The 23,777-nt window shown below is 41.5% G+C and overlaps 4 protein-coding genes across 4 annotated transcripts; 2 read left to right on the top strand and 2 right to left on the bottom strand.

Annotated features, from left to right (window-relative positions):
* The first annotated feature begins 5,186 nt into the window (after positions 1–5,186).
* Positions 5,187–10,322, top strand: LOC127900280 (uncharacterized). The gene has a single exon (XM_052434893.1). It carries the CDS (start codon positions 5,187–5,189, stop codon positions 10,320–10,322), a length of 5,136 nt encoding a protein of 1,711 aa, XP_052290853.1.
* Positions 10,323–11,549: 1,227 nt separating this feature from the next.
* Positions 11,550–14,131, bottom strand: LOC107177302 (uncharacterized). The gene is made up of 4 exons (XM_052434892.1): positions 13,971–14,131; positions 13,404–13,472; positions 12,541–13,304; positions 11,550–12,343 (listed from the first exon to the last, which is right to left on the bottom strand). The coding sequence occupies exons 1-4, from the start codon at positions 14,129–14,131 to the stop codon at positions 11,550–11,552; spliced, it is 1,788 nt and encodes a 595-aa protein (XP_052290852.1).
* A 4,889-nt stretch (positions 14,132–19,020) lies between these two features.
* On the top strand, positions 19,021–22,705 carry LOC102613711 (uncharacterized). Its single transcript, XM_006470019.4, has 3 exons — positions 19,021–19,397; positions 19,850–19,864; positions 22,304–22,705. Exons 1-3 carry the CDS (start codon positions 19,201–19,203, stop codon positions 22,512–22,514), a joined length of 423 nt encoding a protein of 140 aa, XP_006470082.1. The 5' UTR covers positions 19,021–19,200; the 3' UTR covers positions 22,515–22,705.
* LOC102613424 (hypothetical protein) lies at positions 20,598–21,254 on the bottom strand. The gene has a single exon (XM_006470018.4). The coding sequence runs from the start codon at positions 20,957–20,959 to the stop codon at positions 20,753–20,755; it is 207 nt and encodes a 68-aa protein (XP_006470081.1). The 5' UTR covers positions 20,960–21,254; the 3' UTR covers positions 20,598–20,752.
* Positions 22,706–23,777: the final 1,072 nt, after the last annotated feature.

Here is a 23,777-nt window from a genome sequence, read left to right as displayed (position 1 = left end):
GCTGCTCAAACTCCACTTAAACTCACTTCAACCAATTATTTGTCATGGAAACTACAATTCCAACCCCACTTCATCAGTTATGACCTGATGGGTTATGTTGATGGCACCAAGCCATGCCTTGCAGCCACTACACAAACCACTAACCTTCCAACTCTAAATCCAGCACACATTCTGTGGATTCGATAAGATTAGTTGATCTTAAATGCCATCATTGGTTCCCTCTCTCCTACTATCATCCTATTTGTTGCCAATGCCAAAACTTCACAAGAAGCTTGGACCACCCTTGCCAACACATACACAAAGCCATCTTGAGGCAGAATTAAACAAGTCAAAAACCAAATAAAGCATATGACAAAATGACATGATACCATCGCTGAATTTCTCCAAAATGTAAAGGCGAGCATAGACGAGTTTTCACTTCTTGGAGCGCTGTTTGATGAAGACGATCTCACTGACAAGAACCTAAAGGCACTCAGAGATGATTACAAAGAATTGGTGTGAGCCGTACAGGTCAGGGATACCTCAATCACCTTTGAGGAATTGCATGAAAAATTACTTAACTATGAAGCCTCTCTCAACATTCCAAAACCAGAACAATGTTTCTCATCACTGCACATGTTTCAACTCGCACAAATTCAACCTCCTATTGGTGGCTAAATAGCACTCAAACCAACCACTATTCAGCTCAAACTTGCAACAATGGCGCACCCCAACACAACAACCGCAATGATCGACTACAACAACCTTACCTTGGTTATTGCCAACTTTGTTGTATACAAGGACACATTGCCAAAAAGTGTCCGTCATATAAACTACAACCAATTCAGTCAAATAATGGTAGCTCGGCACCACCATGACAACCCAAGGTAAATTATATTGCGACCTCATCAAACAACCAAAATTGGTTGTTAGACAGTGGGGCATCTTATCACGTGACCGCGGATCTTGAAAATATGTCCTTGCACACACCATACAGTGGAAGTGATGATATGTTGATTGGTGATGGGACTAAGTTACCCATAACTCACACTGGTTCAACTATTCCCAACTTATCTCATAAATCTTTTCATTTAGAGAATGTCCTTGGTGTCTCTTCTATGAAAAGAAATTTAATTTCCATTTATCAATTTTTCAATTCAAATAGTACTTCCATTGAATTCATACTTGATGGTATTCTTGTGAAGGATCTCAGCAGAGGGACAACACTACTGAATGGCCAAACTAAAGGTGGCGTGTACGAGTGGCCCAACGTCAATCCCATCCTTGCCTTTTCAAGTGTCAAAACCACCTTTTCCATTGGCATTTTCGATTAGGCCATCCATCCGATTTTGTTTTTAAGTATATTATGTCTGCTAATAACTTGAGTTTCTCTTTTTCTCCATTGTTTGATCATTGTAGTGCTTGTCTTTCAAATAAAAGCCATAAGCTGTCTTTTGCAAAATCTGCAATAACTTCAACTCGTCCTTTATAGGTTATCTATTCAGATGTATGGACTTCACCTGTGTATTCAATTGATGGATACAAATACTATGTTATCTTTGTCGACTATTTTACTAAATACACATGGTGTTATCCTTTAAAAAAGAAATCTGATGCGAAAGAAGTCTTCCAAAGATTCAAAATTATTGTAGAAAAGCACTTTGACAACTCCATTAAAACCTTTTACTGTGACAATGGAGATGAATTCATTGCCCTAAGAGATTTTCTTTCCATTAATGGCATAGCTCATCTCACTACTCCACCTCACACATTAGAGCACAATGGATTATCTGAACATAAACATCTATATATTGTAGAAACTGGCTTAGCATTTTTATCACATGCATCCATTCCTTTACAATATTGGTCTTATGTTTTTACAACTTTTGTGTATTTGATCAACAAGATGCCTACACCCACTTTACAAAATCACTCACCCTATGAAAAGCTTTTTAACTCCAATCCAAATTATTTAAAACTCAAGATCTTTGGATATCTATGCTATCCCTGGCTTAAACCATACACATCATACAAATTAGAGTCCAACTTTAAGCCTTGCATTTTTCTAAGGTATTCAACCTATCAAAGTGCTTATATATGTCTAGATCAACAAACCTCACACATATCTAGGGATGACAATTTAATCAGGACTCGGACAAACCCGGATAATCTGGACCGGGTTTAACCCGCACCAAAATAAAATAAATCCAGTAGCTGGAATTGATTTCATCAACCCGCATGCATCCGGGTCCGGTTCCGATTATGGGTTTGGGTAAACCCGGTAATCCAAAACCCAGACCCAAATATATTTATCTTAATATGATTTTTTAATTATTTTTATAATATAAATAGAAAAGAAAAATCAACCATGCCCTAATTCCCACTTCTACAGCCGCAGACACCAAAGTCCAAACCAAAAGCCATTCTTTTCATCTCTCTTCAAATCTTTCTCTTTCATCTTAATCTTCTTCATCTTCACACTTTCACAGCCGCCCTAGCCAAAGCAAAGTATTCTTTTCCTCTCTCTTCAACTCTTATTTTCATCAAATCATTGTCGTCACTTGTCATCGCTTCGCCACCTTCATTGTGTTTCATGTTCATCAACATCATCGGCCGCCGCTTGTCTATCTATTTCATGGGTTTTGGTCGACGTTTGTCTGCCTTTACGATTGCAATCGTAGCTGTGGTGCTGTGTTCATCATCATTATCAGCAGCCTCTATTTGTTGCTTCGCCAGTTGCGGATCCTTAAAGTTCGTAAATATTGAATATATGAATCGTCAGTTTGGATTGTAGATCTGTGTTATGGATTTGTGTTTGTGAATATTTTATTTTTTTGAATCATTGAAATTAGAATTGGGATTTGTATTTGTGTATTTGTGAATGTTTTTTCAAATTGGGGTTTGTTGTATTTGTATTCGGTTTCTTTAATTTTTTAATTGATTAAGTGATTCGGGTTTAAAACCTGCAATTCGAAAACCCGAATTTTTCCGAGTTGAACATGTACCAGACCCGCTAGCAATAAATTTGGGTTTAAATCCAGATCCGGAACAACATTTTAGTATGTGGGTCCAGAATCGGGAAGGCCAAACCCAGACCCAGACCCGACGTTTTCCATCCCTACACATATCTATTTCTAGACACGTCAGATTTGTTGAGCCAGTTTATCCTTTTAAACACTTACAAGTTACAGAGTCACAACCCAATTTAAACACCATAGACACCTGGATCCCTCCTCCTATTCACATATCGTCCCCTGCAACCCCAGTGCCACTTGACACAACCCCAGTGCCACTTGACACTTCACCCGCAGTTGAAGACTCTCAACAAAATCCTTGTGTCACTTCAACCTCAATAACCACTTACTCTACTGCACCTCATAATCCCACAACACACAACAGGTCATACCATGGTGATAAGAGCTAAAAACAACATTCATAAACCTATTCAGAAAATGAATCTTCTTACCCAATTATCCAGCTCAAAAGATATTGAACCATCCACTGTCCAACAAGCACTAAAAGATCCTGAGTGGAGACACGCCATGTTTGCTGAGTTTGATGCCTTGGTTAAGAATGGAACATGGAAACTTGTACCCCCAGCATCCAGTTACAATCTAGTTGGCTGTAAATGGATTTTAGAATAAAAAGAAAATCTGACGGTTCCATTGAAAGGTACAAAGCCTGTTTAATAGCAAAATGATTTCACCAACAACCAGGCATTGATTTTCATGACACCTTTAATCCAGTTGTGAAACCAACCACGGTTCGAATCATCCTTAGTATTGTTGTTAGTAATGGCTGGCAAATGAGACAAATTAATGTTGAGTACATAAAGGCACCAGGTCAGCCATACTACTGTGGTACGAGCAGAACACGGGGGTAAACATTATCCGAGCAGAGATGGATGCAACCAGGGAAACATACCGACCAGAAGTGTATGCCGAGCCGATACTCATCCCCAGGAAAGCGGGAACACGATCCCACAGAACCGCGGCCGTTACGCTTTTCCCAGAGCACAGAATCGCGGCCGTTACGCTTTTCCCAGAACACAGAATCGCGGCCGTTATGCTTTTCCCAGAACACAGAATCGCGGCCGTTACGCTTTTTCCAGAACCATTGAAGGACACGTAAGCTCCCACGTTTGCCACGATGCAACGGTTAGAGTCCCATGAGGGCTGCCATTACCCGAAAAAGGTAGGAGGAAGGGCAAACGGAAACGTGGGGACAGCGGCTATAAAAGAAAAGGAACTCGACGGGGAAAAGGGAGGAAAAAAACGGAGAGAGGGAAAACACTGCCAAATTGCATCCAGATCATTTTCTTACAAATTTCAGATAAACTTCTTGAACCCAAATTGATTTGTTTTCCCGTAAACACCTTGAGCTAACTTAGGCATCGGAGGGTTTACGCCGGAAAAACCACCGGCGTCTCTGATCCGTTTTTTGTGAGCGCAGGCTTATTTATAGAAAGGAGGGCGATTCCAATCTTAGCGAACGAGTAACAGTAGATAACACAAGCGTTAGTGAAAGAATCTGGTCGGCTAAAAGGCGAGCAGATTTCAGCATCAACATTTTGGCACCGTCTGTGGGGATTTTGGATAAAAAGCTACCACCAAATTAGCGGTTACCGGAGAAGCAGTGAACGGTCAGATATGGATGTGTCGAGAAAGGATACTCTGAGGGAGGACAATGAAACGGTGGAGATAACCACTCTCCTGGAAATTGCGAATGAAGCCCGAGAGAGGATGATGCAAGACAGACTGGAGCGGATGGAAAAGCAAATGGAGACTCTCACAGCCGTATTATTTGAGCTGAGGGACGAGCGGAGAAGGGATTGTGACACCCCCGTGGGAAGAGATGAAGTCGGAGTAGAACCCAGCCTCCGGAGACGTAGAGTCGAGGACATTCCTCCGCCCGCAGACCAACCTAATGAGGCGCATCCCCACAGAAGTACTGGTCGGGTCCCAGGAGAACATGTGGAGGAAGGGAGAGACCAACCTCGCCCCGGACGGGTACTGGAAACTACTGGCCGAGGTGCCGGTGTTGATGAAGGGGAGCTCAGACAGCGGCTGCAGAACGCCGAGCAGGAGCGAGACCAGATAGCTACGCGTGATCCTAACCGTGCCATAGAATTGGAGGGGGAGGTGCGCAGGTTGGCGCAGGTGATAGAGGAGATACAGGGCAAGAGAAAGCCCCCGAGCTGAAGGATAATGTTAGATGAAGAATCTCCGTTATCAATTGAGATCATGGGTACCATAATCCCAAGAGATTTTCGCTTCCCCGACCTCAAATACTCCGGGCGAAGTGACCCATTGGTGCATATTGAGCGTTTCAACGATATGACGGGTGTGCAGGGGCTGACATCAGCTCAGAGGTGCAGGGCGTTCCCATTGACACTAGAAGGACGAGCTCGGGATTGGTACCGCAAGCTGCCCCGAGGAAGTATAAAGGGGTACGAGCAGATGTGCCAGGAGTTTGCCGAGCAGTTCCGAGGGGCAGTAGCCCTAGAGGACGACATGATGGAACTGATGGGGATGAAACAGGAGGAGCACGAGTCCCTACGGGATTTTGTAAAGCGATACCACCGAGCCGTACTTGATTTGAGAGCCTTCAATCACCCGCAGGCGTTGAGGGGTTTAAAGGAGGGTGTGAGGATAGGCCGGCTATGGTATAACCTGAGAAGCTCCCTGGTGCAGAATTATTCAGCAGGGTATGAGCAGGCGAGACGAGATATTGAAATTGAAGAGGAGAAATCAGCAAGACTAAAAAGTGAACAGCTAGAAGAGCTGAGGCGGAAGGAGCGGAGAGCCCCGAAAGGGAGCGGGTTGGGAAAGCGAACTGGAGAATCTTCAGGGATGGGCGGAACATCAGCTCGGTCCCACTCTTACCCCATAACTCCGAGAGCACAACAGTTCCAACACAACCGGGCTCAACCTCCACGCCCCCCAATCCCAGAGCGGCAGCGAGAATTCCGGCAGATGGCTGCCCACCCCTATCACAACACTCCTAGAACATTACATGCAACCGATTCCAGGGCTAGTCGACCAGATCAGTTAGCAACTGGGACAGTCCGAGGTGACATTCATGATAGCCGATCAGTTCAGCTAATAGATCAGAGCTCGGTCTATAGACAATACACCCCACTAAAGATCTCAATGGAGGAATTATATGAGAGGATCGAGGGAAGAGGCCTGCTATACCCTCCAGCCCCAATAACAAAACCGGCTCATCGACGGGATAAGAACAGATTCTGCAAATTCCACGACACTCACGGTCACACTATCAGCCAATGTCGTGACCTGAAGATTCAGGTGGAAGATTTAGTAAGGAACCGATACTTGGATGAGTATGTAGACGGAGTGTCCCCTGTCATTGAGTCAGAATACACACGGGATGAAGGAGTCGAGAGGGGTCTGGAACGAGAACAGCCGACCATCCGTGTGATAGCAGGAGGGCCAACATTGGCCGGGGATTCAAACAGAGCACGGAAGAACTATGGGAGATACGCCATGGCTGGCAAAGAGGTGCTTCTGAATTTACCGGCAGCCAAAAGAGCAAAAGTGCGGCAAGTTCCTATTATGTGGACGGAGGATGACGAAGAGGGTATTTTGTATCCTCATGAGGATGCCTTGGTGATTAAGGCAAAGGTGGCCGGTACAGAATTGCAGGGAATACTGGTAGGCACGGGCAGCTCAGTAGACATTCTGTTTAAGTCGGCCCTAGATGATATGGGGATTTCAGATTTGAAGTTAGAGCGGACAAATACTTCCTTGAAAGGATTTGGAGGGGGACGGTTAACTCCCTTGGGGATCATTGAACTCCCGATTACTGTGGGGACAAAGCCGTTTGAACGAACGATGATGCTGGACTTCGTCGTGGTAGAGGAAAGAAGCCCTTACCAGATGATATTGGGGAGACCGTTCATGAGGATAAGCCAATGTGTAATGTCCACGCATTATCTAGCGCTGAAGTACAGAATAAATGGAGTTGTGGGTGTAGTAAAGGGCGACCAGAGGATGGCCAGGAACTGCTATGCTACAGCGGCCAAGGAAACGTTGCAGGTCACCTCTCTAGATAACCGAGGGGAGACAAAAAACGGTCGCCAGGAACCTGTTGAGAAGCTGGAGGAAGTTGTTGTTAGCAGGAGTGACCCGAGCAGAGTGGTTAAAGTCGGATCGGAATTGGGTGAAGAAATAAAAGGCGAGCTGGTGAGGTGTCTACAGTCCCATGCGGACATATTTGCCTGGTCTCATGAGGATATGCCAGGTATTGATCGAGGGGTAGCTTGTCATAAGCTGGCAGTCAGGAAAGGGGCAAGGCCGGTGAGGCAGAAAAGGAGGTGCTTCAACCAGGAACGGTACGAGGCCATAAATGCGGAAGTAGAAAAACTGCTGAAAGCGGAATTTATAAGGGAAGCCAAGTACCCGGAGTGGATTTCCAATGTAGTACTGGTAAAGAAGGCCAATGGGAAGTGGAGAATGTGTGTAGACTTCACGGACCTCAACAAGGCATGCCCGAAAGATAGATTTCCCCTACCAAAAATAGATCAGTTGGTGGACTCAACCGCGGGTCATAGTCTGCTCAGTTTCATGGATGCCTTCTCCGGATACAATCAGATACCCATGAACGAGCAGGATGAGGAAAGCACGACCTTTATAACTAACATGGGTTTGTTTTGCTACAGGGTGATGCCTTTCGGCTTGAAAAATGCAGGAGCTACCTATCAAAGGTTGGTGAACAAGATCTTCAAGCCATTGATCGGACATACAATGGAGGTATATGTGGACGATATGATCACAAAGTCCAAAGAACCAAGGGATCACGTGAAGCATCTTGAGGAAACCTTTGAATTACTGAGGAGGTATGAGATGAAGCTAAACCCGGAGAAATGTGCATTTGGGGTCAGCTCGGGCAAATTTCTGGGATTCCTGGTGAGCCATCGAGGGATTGAGGCCAACCCGGAAAAGATACGAGCAGTGATAGAAATGAGGTCGCCACGAACAGTAAAGGAGGTGCAGAGCCTTACGGGGAGGTTGGCAGCATTGAACCGATTTATTTCGCGAGCCACTGATAAGTGTCACCCTTTCTTTCAAGTCATAAAGAAAGGGAGGAAGATGGAATGGACACCGGAATGCGAGGAGGCATTTGGACAGTTGAAAGAATATCTAGCCCGCGCCCCGTTACTATCAACTCCGAGAGAGGGTGACCAGCTGTTTTTGTACTTAGCAATCTCTAAGTGGGCTACCAGCTCGGTTTTAGTCAGGGAAGAAGAAGGGAAACAACACCTGGTATATTACGCAAGCAAGGCCCTAGTGGACGCAGAAACCAGATATCCGCTAATGGAGAAGTGGGCGCTAGCTCTGATAACGGCGGCACGCAAACTCCGACCATATTTCCAAGCCCACCAGATAGTTGTGATGATCGACCAACCCCTTCGGCAAGTACTTCAAAAACCGGACGCGTTTGGTCGGTTAGTAAAATGGTCGGTGGAATTGAGCGAATTTGACCTGTCGTACAGGCCCCGAGGGGCAATCAAGGCTCAAGCCCTGGTAGATTTTATGGTGGACCGCGTTGAACCAGGGGAAGGGGTCCACGAGGGACAACCAGCGGAACAAGAGGATTCGAAGGGGATATGGTTGGTGATGGTTGATGGGTCACGTAGTGAACAGGGATCCGGGGCAAGAGTTATAATACGAAGCCCAGAAGGTGTTGAGGTATCCTACGCTGTAAAGTTCGAATTCCAGCTTACGAACAACCAAGCTGAATATGAGGCCTTCATTATTGGTCTCGGTCTTGCGCATACGCTACGAGCAGAAAGGGTTGAGATCCGAGCAGATTCACAGCTAGTATGCAACCAGCTCAGCGATCAATTCCAAGTAAAGGAAGAGAAATTGGGATTTTATGTAAAGAAGGCGAGGCAGATGGTTGAACTATTCAAGGAAGTAGAGGTGAAGCAGATATCCCGGAACGAAAATTACCGAGCTGACATGTTGGCTAGGATGGCCGCAACTGTAGATCCCAAATTACCTAAGTCAGTTCCACTAGAGGTGAGAACCTCGCCGAGCATAGGAGAAGAAGTAGAGGTAATGAGAGTAAGCACTGAAGAATCCTTGATGGGCCCGATCCTTGCATACATCCGCGATGGAGTTTTACTAGAGGACAAAAGGCAAGCGAGAAAGCTAAAATGCCGAGCAGCGAGGTACACATTACTCGATGGAGTACTCTATCGCCGAGGATTCACTTTGCCCCTGTTGAGATGTGTGGATGATGAGGAGGCAGATTATGTATTAAGGGAAATTCATGAAGGAATTTGCGGCAATCACTCGGGAGCGAGAACTTTAGCCTTCAAGGCACTCCGACAAGGATACTTCTGGCCAACCATGCATCAGGATGCGAAAAGGATGGCAAAGAACAGTAAAACCTGCCAAAGCTTCTCCGAGGTTCCTGCACAACCCCCAGAGAAGCTGACCACCATGACATCCCCGTGGCCTTTCGCTCAATGGGGAATCGACTTGATCGGACCGTTACCTAAGGGCCGAGGAGCGGCGACACATGCAATTGTGGCGATAGACTATTTCACCAAGTGGGTGGAAGTGGGAGTCCTCAGCCAAATCACGGAGAGGAAGACAACAGATTTTATTTGGAGAAATATCATCTGCAGATACGGGATCCCCTATGCCATCGTTACAGACAATGGGAGACAGTTTGACAATGGCAATTTCAGAGAATTTTGCCGAAATTTGGGGGTGGACCTAAAATTCTGCACCCCCGCACACCCCCAGGCAAACGGACAAGTGGAAGCAGCCAACAAAGTGATAAAGAAGCTCCTGAAAACTAAACTGGGAGAGAAGAAAGGGGCCTGGGTTGACGAGTTACCAGGAGTGTTATGGGCTTATCGGACAACTCACAAGACCGCCACAGGGGAAACTCCGTTCACCTTAGCTTTTGGTCATGAGGCGGTAGTCCCAGCAGAAATTGGAGTGGGGACACATCGAACGGAATATTTCAACGAGGAGCAAAATGACGAGCAAATCTGCTTAAACCTAGACCTGCTTGAAGAGAAGAGGGCAGGGGCATCGCAGAAAGTGGCCCAGTGTCAGCAAAGGATGATGCGTTATTACAACAAGAACGTACGCGTGAGGCAATTCCGAGCAGGAGATTGGGTACTTAGGAAGGTGAACCAAAACACCAGGGAACCTAACCATGGCGCCCTCGGCCCGAAGTGGGAAGGCCCGTACAGGGTGATACGCGCCACTGGACCAGGAGCTTATAAGCTAGCATACCAGGACGGGAGAGACGTGAAAAGGTCGTGGAACGCCGAGCACTTGAAGAAATATTTCCAGTAAGCAAAATGCTCTACTGAATTTTCGCTCTGACAAGTTATTTTTGTTAAATGCATGATAGTCTGTTGTACATGCATATGTTCTATGTTTTTTGTAATGCATTCAAATTTCAATAAAGATGAATTCAACATGAAGTCCCCTGGTAGCAAGACCAGTAAAAATATTACTAAGGCAAGTAAGTGCCTGTTTCTGCTCGGTCAACAAAAGACCAGCAGCTAAATTTATGAAGATATTACTAAGGCAAGTAAGTGCCTGTTTCTGCTCGGTCAACGAAAGACCAGCAGCTAAATTTATGAAGATGTTACTAAGGCAACAAAATGCCTGCTTCTGCTCGGTCAACGAAGACCAGCAGCTAAATTCTCGAAAGTTTCGCTAAAGCAAGAAAATGCTTGTTTCTGCTCGGTCAACAAAAGACCAGCAGCTAAAGCTACGAAAATTCTACGAAGGCAACAAAGTGCCTGCTTCTGCTCAGTCAACAAAGGACCAGCAGCTAATTTTTCATAAATTTTAATAAGGCAAATAAGTGCCTGCTTCTGCTCGGTCAACAAAGGACCAGCAGCTAATTTTTCGTAAATTTTATTAAGGCAAATGAGTGTCTGCTTCTGCTCGGTCAACAAAGGACCAGCAGCTAATTTTTCGTAAATTTTATTAAGGCAAATGAGTGTCTGCTTCTGCTCGGTCAACGAAAGACCAGCAGCTAATTTTTCGAAAAATTTTGCTAAATGCAAGTAAACACCAGACAAGAGATCCAATAGAAAGTATCTGGAAATCTCATAAATGTTCAATTCTTTATCAAACGAATACAACTCAAGAGTTCATACAAAAAAAAAAAGGGGCCTAAAGATTATGAGAGTCAGCGGCTCCAGCAGTTGAAAAATCAGCGACCTCGGGAGGTAAAGGGTCAGCAGTCTCAGGAGGTGGGGGATCAGCATTACTGGGAGGTGCAGGCACGGATCCTTGACCTACTTCGAAAGCACGTCCCCCAATTTCCTCCTCCTGCGCCCTATCCAAAGGAGCCTCCACCTGATCCTGCTCACCCTGCTCCTTATCTCCCTGGCTGGCCCCAGCCATAAACCTCTCCACCCCAGATTCCAGCTTGCTCATGTCGAGCTCGGGGTATTCTTCCTTGAGTACAGACATGATACACTTATAGCTGAAAGCAACCCCAGAGTTGTACTCAGCATCCAACCGATCATCCACATCAGCGGATTTGCCTTTCTCTTCAGCCAGCTAGTCACTCAGGGATTTGATCTCTCCCTCAAGGGCGGTCCTCAAAGTATCCCTTTCACTTTGAGCAACTTGAAGGTCAGATTTTAGGCCGCCCAACTCGTCCTCAAGTTTGGAGGAGGTGGACTCAGCAACCGCAACCTTCTCCGCCAGCTCCGACATCTGCTGGTTCAGTTCGGCCAGCTTCTCCTTGGAACGATCAGCAGAGTCAGCTTTCTTCTTCAGCTCCTGATTGTCAGCTTGAAGCTTCCTCTCATGGCGCGCGGCCCCGGCCTTGTAACACGAAACCATGGTGGCCAGCCTGAAGGATACTCTCTGAACAGAAGCAGCCAACTCTGAGAGGTCCATACTCTCAATGTCCTTCACCATCTTGGGCCCCACCGATCTTTTGTAATCCTTCTGATACAAGCTCAGGTGGTCCCCTTGTTCCCGAGATGGCAGAGGGGAAGATCGGTCCCCAGACTGGAGGCTGACCTCGGGACTCTTGTCAGAAGTTCTCTCCCCACCACTCTTACGGGGCGGGGGAGGGGGCAGAGCAGGAACAAGAGCCTTGGATGGGCCTACGCTGGTTTTCTTCGGAGGAGGAGGTGGGTTGCTGGAGCTGCCTGAAGCTCGACCACGCTTCCTGCTCATCGCGCTGAGGATCTTGTTATCCATTCCAGCAGCAATATCTACTAAGCCCGAGCCGACCAGGTTTGTTGGAGACAGGAGGTCTTGGCAGGTAGACGCGTTCAACAGAGCAGTTTCCACCTGAAGTAAAGGTCGATCTTCAAGCCCCCCGATCAAACCCCACGACTCTGAAATAACAAAAGAGGTTAAAGAACCCAATAAGTGACAAGTCGAGAAGGAGTATAGGCAAAAAATAATGAACGACTTGGGGTGACAAAGTTCGTTGGAAGGTAAATATCACCACCCAGCGAGTGAGCTGCTGGACACCAATTCCCCCCAGCAAAGAAGAATTTATTCTTCCAATTTTTGCACGAGGAGGGGAAACCGGTGATTGGCTTCCTCTTCGCAGAACTGGACATGAAGTAGTACCAGCCCGCCTCCCGTGGGCTGCTCCGCAGCTGATACAGATGTTTCACTTCAACAAGGGAAGGCTCCTCCGACCCGCACCTCTCCCAAAACACAAACATTGCCGAGAGAACCCTCCATCCATTGGGATGTAGCTGACCTGGGGCCAGGTGCATACCACCCAATATCTTAGCAAAATAACGTTGAAGGGGCAGCCGAGCTCCTAATTTGAAGCTCTCCAGGTGCATCGTCACATACCCCCGCGGAGGCCGACTGGGAACGTCACCTTTTCCTGGAACTACCAGGAGAACCTCTGGAGGAATGTTGTAAAGATTCCTTAGCTTGAACAAATCGGTTTGGGTGGTGGCACAAGCTGTGAAGTCAATAGGGTAAGAGTCCGCCTCTACCCTATGACCAAGGTGCCTTCTCTGAGGGGGCCTGCTCGGTTCGGAACTGCTCTCCTCACCATCACCAGCTCCTTCAGGGACCCCAACCTCACCATAGCTGTGGTTCTCACCAGAGCCCGATGCAGGTCCACCTCTATTACCTACAAGCTCTATTTCGGAAGAGGGAGAGACAACTAAGGGGCGTGGATACTCAAGGGTATCCCTCCCATGGGAAGGACTTACACTACTGGAGGGACCTAAAAAATCGGTGGGTATTGGCACGTTGAGGCCTGAATCCCTTGACTCTTCATCACCCTCATCAACAATTAATTTTCTTTTCCGGTTTGACATGTCGGAACTTCAAAGAAAAACCAATACAAACCCAAGTACACAGGTACAAAAAGGGGTAACACAGGACCCAAACAACAATAGCCAAAGAAAGGGTTAAAGGCTATACCTGGAATAGATTGACACCGATAGCGCTGCCGCGACAAAGAAAACACCCAGCAAACGGATACTTCGGACGCTGGAAGTAGTGAGCAAAGTTCAGAGAAAATTTGTTTAACGGCGGAGAAACGAATAACAAGATGAAGATGACTCCAGTCTAGGGATTTGAAACGAAAAGGGAGAAAATGGAAGTATTTAAGTGATGGGATATGCCAGCTCACTCCCCATATATCGAGGACGGATAGCCCGTCGTTTCAAATTTCAAATACGAAGAGTCTGGAGATGCCACCTCACCAACCGTTACAAGAGGCCAGGTTAGATATAAGCCCAGATATACAATGGACATGTTCACTTAGGCCCATGCTCAGGTCGGAGTCTCCCCAGAAGAGAAGCTCCCCGGGCTGGTGAGATTCAACCATCAGTTTCTGCTCTTAACTCATTTTACTCGCCAGACCAGAAACTAGGGGACTGGTGTTGAGTACATAAAGGCACCAGATCAGCCATACTACTGTGGTACGAGCAGAACACGGGGGTAAACATTATCCGAGCAGAGATGGATGCAACCAGGGAAACATACCGACTAGAAGTGTATGCCGAGCCGATACTCATCCCCAGGAAAGCGGGAACACGATCCCACAGAACCGCGGCCGTTACGCTTTTCCCAGAGCACAGAATCGCGGCCGTTACGCTTTTCCCAGAACACAGAATCGCGGCCGTTATGCTTTTCCCAGAACACATAATCGCGGCCGTTACGCTTTTCCCAGAACCGTTGAAGGACACGTAAGCTCCCACGTTTGCCACGATGCAACGGTTAGAGTCCCATGAGGGCTGCCATTACCCGAAAAAGGTGGGAGGAAGGGCAAACAGAAACGTGGGGACAGCGGCTATAAAAGAAAAGGAACTCGACGGGGAAAAGGGAGGAAAAAAACGGAGAGAGGGAAAACGCTGTCAAATTGCATCCAGATCATTTTCTTACAAATTTCAGATAAACTTCTTGAACCCAAATTGATTTGTTTTCCCGTAAACACCTTGAGCTAACTTAGGCATCGGAGGGTTTACGCCGGAAAAACCACCGGCGTCTCTGATCCGTTTTTTGTGAGCGCAGGCTTATTTATAGAAAGGAGGGCGATTCCAATCTTAGCGAACGAGTAACAGTAGATAACACAAGCGTTGGTGAAAGAATCTGGTCGGCTAAAAGGCGAGCAGATTTCAGCATCAACAATTAATATTAATAACGCCTTTCTCTAGGGGTGTTTGTATAAGGATGTATATATGAAACAACCACAAGGTTTCATTGACAAAGAAAAGCCAGAATTTGTTTGTAAACTCAGAAAGGCAATCTATGACCTCAAACAAGCTCCACGAGCATAGTATCAAGAATTGCAAACCTTTCTTATTTTCTTTGGGTTCAAAATTTCTCTAGCCGATACATCTTAATTTATTTATACTGATGGTCATCTGTAATATATTTAATCGTTTATGTTAATGATCTCATTATTACTGGAGATAAGCTTGACTTGATTACTGAGTTTATTGCAATTCTTGCCAAGAAGTTCTCTTTAAAGGACTTGGGACATCTATCTTACTTCCTGGGCATAGAAGCAATATGCAATGACAAAGGGCTTGTATTATCACAGCGGCAATATATATTAGATCTATTAGCAAAGACAAAGATGTTGGAGGCCAAGTCTGTGCCAACACCGCTCTCCTCGAATACGCAGTTAACACTTGGTTCTGGTCTCTGTTCGATCCGACTGAGCATCCGGCAATTGTAGGAAGCTTACAATATCTTCTTCTCAGCCGCCCAAACATAGCTTACGTTGTTGATCGGCTATCCCAATTTATGCATCAACCAACTTATGAGCATTGGTCATGTGTAAAGAGACTTTTGCGCTATCTCTCAGACACCATTAATGATGGTTTGCAAATCTATTACAACTCTTCATACAATCTTCATGCTTTTGCTGATGCAGATTGGGGAGGAATAAAGATGATTTTTCATCCACAAGAGGATATATTGTCTATCTAGGCAGGAATCCAGTCTCTTGGAGTTCTAAAAAGCAGCAGACAGTGGCTAGATCATCAACTGAAGTAGAATATCATTCTGTTGCAAACACAGCTGTAGAAATTAGTTGGATATGTTCTCTTCTTTCGGAGCTGCACATCAAGCCACCATCATGTCCTGTGACTTATTGTGACAGGATCCCTCTAAGTTACATGCATGTACCTTACAACCCTCTCACATGAATAGTATCCATACACTATTCATGTGAGAGGGTTATAAGGTACATGCATGTAACTTAGCATTACCCATTGTGACAATATTGGTACTACATAACTATGTTCAAATCCAATTTTTCACTCTAGAATGAAGTATGTGGCCATAGATTGTCGCTTCATCATAGAACGAGTTCAAAGTGGTGCCTTACGTGTTGCACATGTCTCTTCACAAGATCAACTTGCGGATGCCCTGACAAAGGCTCTACCACGGTCAAGGTTTCTAGAACTCAAGGACAAGATTGGACTGTGATCTCGACGTCCATCTTGAGGGGGCATGTTGGAGGATATCACTCCTTGATTATAGGAACAACTTTATTCAAACACTTTTTGAATATATCATATTATCTCTTATTGTAACAGTCCACTAGAATATGAATTATTGTTGTATTCTCTTTATATAAATCTTGTACGGTTGTTTAATGAAATAATAGAAATCACCTATATCTGTCAAAGTAATGTAGTCTAGTGAGAATTCTTCCCAAGGTCACATCTATCACCCTTTTGATAGTGTCCCCATGGTTCGAAATCGGCAGTGATTATTTTCTTAAAGAATTTGGACGGTAAATCTATGAGCAATGTTAAATCAACAAAATCGTGACAAAGTAATAACAGAATTTTTTATCTCAAGAATTCACAAAACAACAAATGTTTTTATAATAAATTTGACATATATACTTTTATTTTGTTCATCATTTTTCTAAATCTATAACAGCTGGTAACACATTAATAAATTTAATTATTACCAGCTTTGACTTGTAATAATTGAGTCATTTCGGTGAGGCCAGCCCACACGAACACGATAATCCAAAACCAGCACAACATCATAATAACCACAAGTCCACAACCGTCTTGAAAAAGCAACTTATCGAACGATTATATTATTACTTTAATTTAAGTGTCGCCAGCAGAGTCTCTGGCAAAATTATGGAATCGAATCTGCTTTAGAATCTGTAATAGCGTGTGATCGGAGAGATATCCTTTAATGTTTTTTAACACAATGCAGAAGTCATAAGCAATCAGATTCTTATAAAGTGCTTTTAAGCACTTAAAAAAAAAAAGAGGGCCCGCTCGATGTTAATTACTTGATCAACATGCCACCACCATTTTGAAAAAATTCACCATCTATAATTGTTTTTTGGGTCCCTTTTGTTGAAACAATAGCTTTATCATTTATTGGACAAAAGTTCCAAAATAGAAAAGTTAAGCATTCCTTCTCCCTTTTATATATATATTATGCCTTACGAGTTAAGATGATGATTATAAAAAGAAAAAATCAATAAATCTTAATGCTTTAGATAATAGCCATTTACAAGGTATAAATATAATACCTTTGTTTTTATCTAAATAAAGTACTAAGATTTATTGATTTTTTTTTTTTTATGATCATCATCTTAAGACATTATACACTTATGTATAGACTAGACGAGGGGAGGAAGTGCTAAATTTTCTTACGTGAGACTTTTTGTCTCAACAAATGGTGAAGTTATTATTATTTATAACATTCCCCTTTAGATCCGCCATTTAGTTACAAACGACTATTAAGATAAGAAGTGGTATTAAACGTACCACTTATGTTGTAAATAATGGCTTTACCATTTGTTGAAGATCCGACATAAGAAAGTTTAGCACTTCCTCCCCTTTGTTTACCCTATAAATATGTGTATTATATTTTAAAATGTTGATCATTAAAAAATCAATAAATCTTTAAGGTTTTACGTTAAAAGCCATTTACAAGGTATAAATACAATACATTTATTTTCAGTCCAAAATTTTTCTATTTATTTTCTTTTACTTATAACATTATTCCATTAATAATTATTACGTCTTCTTTTTATGTTTTTTTTCCAAAGAGAAAAAAATGTCTGCGCAAACAACAGAAAATCAAATGTAATTTTTCACTCTACAACAACAAATCGCATATGCAGAGTATTGGAATTGTTTGTTAGTCATTATTATCCCGTTTGGAGAAGAAATTTTCTCCTCAAATATAGGAATGCGATAGTTGCACTGTGGCAGCACAACTGCGCCAAACAAACTCATATTTGATTTTGTAATGATTCGTATTGATTCAAAATTTTTATAAATTAATTAAACAACCCCCCAGTAACAGTGCCATTTAACAAAACACATTAAAATAATCACTAAATGGGATCTAGTTACCTTGCAACAGTTGCCAGGTATCACCAATTTTTGTCTTTTGTGATATTAAATTTCATTTAATCCCTTACTTTCTTTTTTATTTACAATTTATTTATAATATTATGTGCTTTGACTGGCGACCTTTAAAATCTGATTTTATTTTATATAATATTATTTATATTTTTTATTTACATTTGTTTATAAGTTTATGTGCTTTGGCTGATGACCTTCTAAAATGTAAGTTTACTTCATTTAATATTATTTAACTTTCTAAAAGAATAAATATAATAATAAGCCTATAACTAGATAATATTAAATAATATTTTAAATAAAATGACAATATTAAAAATTTATTTTTTAAATAAATAATATTAAAAAATATTTTTTAGGATTCACTATTGTTTATTCTATTTTATTTAATATTATTTAATTTTGAAAAAATAAATATCTAAATAATATTGTATTAAATAAAATAAAATAAATAACATTAACAATAATATTAAATTTTTGAGACTCATTACTAATTATTTTATTTTATTTAACATTATTTAGTTTTATGAATGAACACATATAATAATAAGCCTATGACTATATAATGTTAAATAAAATCAAATAAATAATATTAATTAAAAATGATATTTATTTTTTTAGACTCACTTCTGATTATTTTATTTTATTTTATATTATTCAATTTTTAAAGAATAAATATAATAATAAGCCTATAACTAAATAATATTAAATAAAATGAGAATAAATAATATTAAATAATATTTATTTTTAATAAAATAAATGATATTAAAAATTAATTCTTTTAAATAAAATATATAATATTAAAATAAATTTTATTTTTTAAGACTCACTACTAATTAAACAACATAAATTTGAAACAATTCGGACTTATGTGCTAAACGTTTTAACTCTTTAATTTTTTTTAGTTTTGATAAATATCAAAAAATATAATATTAATATTCAAGTAGATAAATTTCTACCATTGAAATTAAACTTTTCATGGAATTCAATAGTCAAGAATTGAAATCACAAGAATTAAAATTATAAAAAAAATAAAATCAAGTGCAAGGTAGCTGAGTCCCACTAAATGTTGTACTAGATTTTTATTACTTTCAATGAAGTTTCCTTGGGACCACTGGGATGATGTAAGAAAGAAAATGTGAATCGCAATATTGCTTGATTCTCTAACGTTCACTTTCCTAGTCATCAATCTTTGTCTCGTCTTCCCAAAGCAAAACCGAAATACATCTCTCCTTTATAATGCCCTCTTTCCCCTTTCATCTCCACTTCCAAACACTCGAGATTTAACAGAGAAATAATTTTGCCATTTGAGAGAGTGATAGCTAATAAGCTAGCTACATAGCATTGGCATTAGAAAGATGTCAGATTGGGGCCCTGTTTTCGTGGGTGTTGTGCTGTTCATATTGCTAAGCCCAGGCTTGCTCATTCAGGTGCCGGGCCGTAACAGGTTTTTTGAGTTTGGCAACTTTCAGACCAGTGGTGCTTCTATTCTGGTTCATTCTATCTTGTATTTTGCTCTCATGTGTATCTTCTTGTTGGCTATTGGTGTCCACATGTACTTGGGCTAGCTAGCTAATATGTGTATAATTTGCCCATAAAAGAATTAATTACTAGTGAAATTGGTATTGGTATGTGAGATTACTTCATTGTTCGTTTTCATCTTCTCTGTATCTTTAATTTTTTGGATAAGATTTGTGATTATGAATCAAATGCTCATTGGATAGTAAATGACAATTGTACACTTCCCATTAATTAATTTTATTACCTGTTCTGTGGACTATGATTTTGTAGCTTGCTTAATTATTATTGGTTTGTAAATCTGGGTCCAAGTTACTCTGGCACCCTTTTATTTGACGCTGCAGATTTGATGTTCATTTCTGGCCTTACTTTTGGGTTGGTGCGTCAGTTTTTACTGACTGGGAAGCTTGTTGCAATATAAAAAAGATAGAATCATAGAATTTTATGTCTTCTTAGCAAGTGCAATCAAAGAGTTGATTTCTCTAACAGTTGTAATACTAGCACGTTGATCAGAATCTCTGTAATTCCTGCAAATAAGTACGGTAATTGTATGGCGGATATTGCAATTGTATAACCATATAAAGTGTTCATTAGCTTAGAGAGTTTTTGTAGTTTTATATAGCTGACTCTACTAAGTTTTTGTTGCTACTACAACTTATGATTAATTATGTACATTATTATAAAATTTTGAGAGGTTAGCGGCAGAGCAGCTACCCTAAACGTACCCTAAGGAGTGAAAAAGAGAAGTGGAAGCTTCAAAAGAGATTAAGAGATGTTATACCAAACAACTTTGACAGTTTAGCGGCGAAACGGAGAAGTGGAAGGTTTAAAAGAGATTGAGAGGTGTCGTACTAAATAATTTTGAGAGTTTAGTGGCTGCGCAGCTGTCCCATACGCACCCTAAGGAATAAAACGGAGAAGTGGAAGCTTAAAAAAGAGATTGAGAGGCATTGTAACAAATAACAATACAATATAGATATGCCCTTTTGTATTATGATTAAATTAACAAATGATTGAACAAGAAGAGAAGGGTGCTTGTTCTTCCTCTGGGGTATTGTCAGTGTAGCTCCAATGTATGGTCAATTAGATTAATACACTGTTCACTCTTCAGGATGATAACTGAAGATCAAGTTGATGGATTGATAGCAAATTAATATATTTTCACGAGTCGAAAACAATCAGAATCAAGCTAGAGTGACCAAAAATCATCATATGGGAAGATTACCATGGAACTGTATGGCAAACTACACAACCCTTTCATAGACAAAAACTTCATTTTATTTCATTTGAACTGACATCGAGCTAGCTAGTGATAGCAGTAAAATGGAAGATACAACAAAACTTAAATTGTTTTTATTTCATTTAGATTATGAGATACCATTTATTTGCTTCCTAGATAAAGAGATGAACATTTAGAATAACAAGAAACAAAATAAGAAACAAACCATAGAGAACAGTATGCACAAATATGGCAGCGATACTAGTCTTCATGTTCAAAAAATCAACCGCTCGATTCTTTGCAGGCATCTGCACCACCAACCCTGGTGACAGAAACGCGAAGAGCGCCGCAGCTATAAGCGGTGCAGCCCAATCATTCATCGTAAGCTTGAAAAATTGTCCCAGATACTTCCCAGTTGTTCAGCTCTTCAAATGAAGAATAATGGAAGCAGGGGATACATAATAAGTATAACAAAGGGCCTAACTTATTGGGAAGTGCTCTAGTCCACAAGGTAAAAAATAGGAATCCCAGAAAGCCATAAAATGAGCCATCAATTGTCAACTTTATGCTTCTTTTAATAATCTTGTTGTTCTGTTGGGATAAGGCCGGGCATCATTTTCTATCGTTCATCTGTCGAGCATAATTTTATAAATGACCACTTTGTTATCAGAATATCAAAAGCAGTACCATTTAGCAGCTATTGGTTGGTGGCTTAATGCTTCAATTGATTACTACAGGATTAATATATTAGTACAGTGTTTATTGGAGTAATTAAGAACTATTAGTCAAACAAAAAGCTCTAGAAAAAAGAGCACGGGTCCATTCTTTCTTATTCTCTCTATCTTTATTTTTTTATTTCTTCATGATAAAGCAAAAAATGACCGAGTACTCTTTTATTTATTTATTTATATGTGTAACAAAAAATTTCATGATGGTAATAACAAGAATATTGATGAAATTCTTGTTTTCCGTACTCAAGGTTGATCCTCACGTTAGAGTATTTAATGAGGGACATATGATCTAAATCTAGAATACTCACAATCACAAGGTACATACCGTCTCTCACTAGATTCTTATCATGTATAAAATTCAAGTCATTAAAGATGATAAAATTCTCCATAACAGAGTGTTTTATGTGAATCTATTTTTCATGTCCTCGAAAATCAATCATGCCGGGATCAAACCTTCTACGTTCCTCACCTTTTTGGTAAGCGTTCAAGAATGATAAATCTTAGCTTATCGCCATCCTTAGTTTCAGAAATGACTAGAATTCGCTACAAGCCTCTTCTGATTTGACGGAAACGAGATTTCCCACTTTTCTAGATTCATCTTTCAATCAAGCTAAGCATGGGATAATAATTCTCAGTTCCACATGTCATCATCAACCTTAGTGATTACACACGTGACATGTTGTGTTGTGTGATGGGTAAAGTAGTAATTGCATCTGAAAATATGTCCCATCTCATCAAAAACACCGAAGCTCGGTGGCGACACCGGCACACATCAATCGACACTTGCTAGTGTTCGCACGTACCAAGAGCAGACAACCCCCGCCCCGCAAGCGACCCAAAATGTCTTTCTTGTGCTTACCAAATTTTATTATTCCCACAACAACAACTATCGCTCTTGCTCTTAAAAGCTAAAGGGCAAGGCTACCATTTTCGTCTGCTCATTTGATCACTCCCTTTGCTAACTGTTTTAAAATAAAAAACTCTTCAAGAAAGAATGGCCGATTGGGGACCAGTGGTAATTGGGGTGGTGCTGTTTGTGTTGCTACAACCGGGGCTTCTGTTTCAGCTACCGGGACACAGCCGGCTGTTGGAGTTTGGTAGCATGAAGACCAACGGCAAGGCTATTTCTGTTCACACTCTTATCTTCTTCGTTCTCTATGCCATCCTCATCTTGGCCGTCCACGTTCACATCTACAGTGGGTGATCCGGTTACTCACTGGGTATGAGTCTTTTTCTTGTCGTAAGTTGTACCTGTTCTGTTTTGGGTCAACTTTTAAGCACAGATCTGAGCATATGGGATATTGTTTCCGTTTCTTAATTGTTTGCGTAAAAGCCTGTAAATTTTGGCACTGCTCTTTTAAGCTTTAGTTGGAAAGGGAGTTCAAGATTACTTGACTTTAGCATCTTTAATCTTTGAAGCTTCAATTTTTATCTTGTTTTTTCACATTCACTTTATATTATTGAAGCATATGTCCCATATTAGTGAAATGTATTTATTCTGAAATAGGCTCTTTTAGTCTTCTACGTTCACTTGCTAAAGGATTTGAATTTGAAATTGTTTTTATTTTTCTGGGTTGCACCTAGGGATGGCAAAATCCGGGTGCGGGTCCGGGTTTGGCCTTCCCGGTTCCAGACCCGGATGCCAATTTTACTTTACCAGACCCGAATATAAACCCGGTTTTATCGACTCCGGGTTCGGTACGGGTTGAACTTGGAAAAAATTGGGTTTTTGGATTTCAGGTTTCGCACCCAGATTTGATTTCAACTGTGGACAACAATATCTTCGATTATTTCTTACAGCTTTGAATTTCTAACTGGATGAACACACAACGACAATAGACATGAATACTCACACCCAAATCTGCCTATGGTTATCCCTAAGCTTTGCCCGCAAGCTGTCACAAAGATAAACTTTTGGTGTAAAGGAATCTTTGGGCCTTTCCATTCCACACAGCCAAAGCTCCCAACGACACCCAAAAAAAAAAAAATAAAATAATAATAATAATAAATAATCCTCCAAAGGATCTAACCCAACATTTCCTCCCATGATCTGCGTGCAACTTCAACCCGTATCACAATCGTTGCCAATGGCGACAGAGAAGACTAGAGAGGCGGTTGATGACGATGATGATAGTGAACACAACTGCGAAGGACAAGGTGGCGAAGCGATGAGAGTGACGACGATGAACATTTGATGAAGGGAAGAGGAAACATGAGATGCGGCTGTGAATTGCAATTTTGACGATGAAGATTTGATGAAGGGATGAGGAAACATGCGATGCGGTTGTGAATTGCAATTTGCAAATTAGGGCACATGATTTTTTTCTTAACTTCTCTATTTATAACTTAAAATAGTTTTAAAACTTAGTATAAAAATAAAGATATACGGGTCCGGGTTCTAAATTTCTGGTTCATATAAAATCGGATCTGGACTTGAATATATGTGGGTTCATAGAATTACATCCGG

The sequence above is a fragment of the Citrus sinensis genome, chromosome 2 (assembly GCF_022201045.2).
Source record: "Citrus sinensis cultivar Valencia sweet orange chromosome 2, DVS_A1.0, whole genome shotgun sequence".
In the NCBI taxonomy this organism is placed as follows: Eukaryota; Viridiplantae; Streptophyta; class Magnoliopsida; order Sapindales; family Rutaceae; genus Citrus; species Citrus sinensis.
This window is presented reverse-complemented; position numbering and strand designations above follow the sequence as displayed.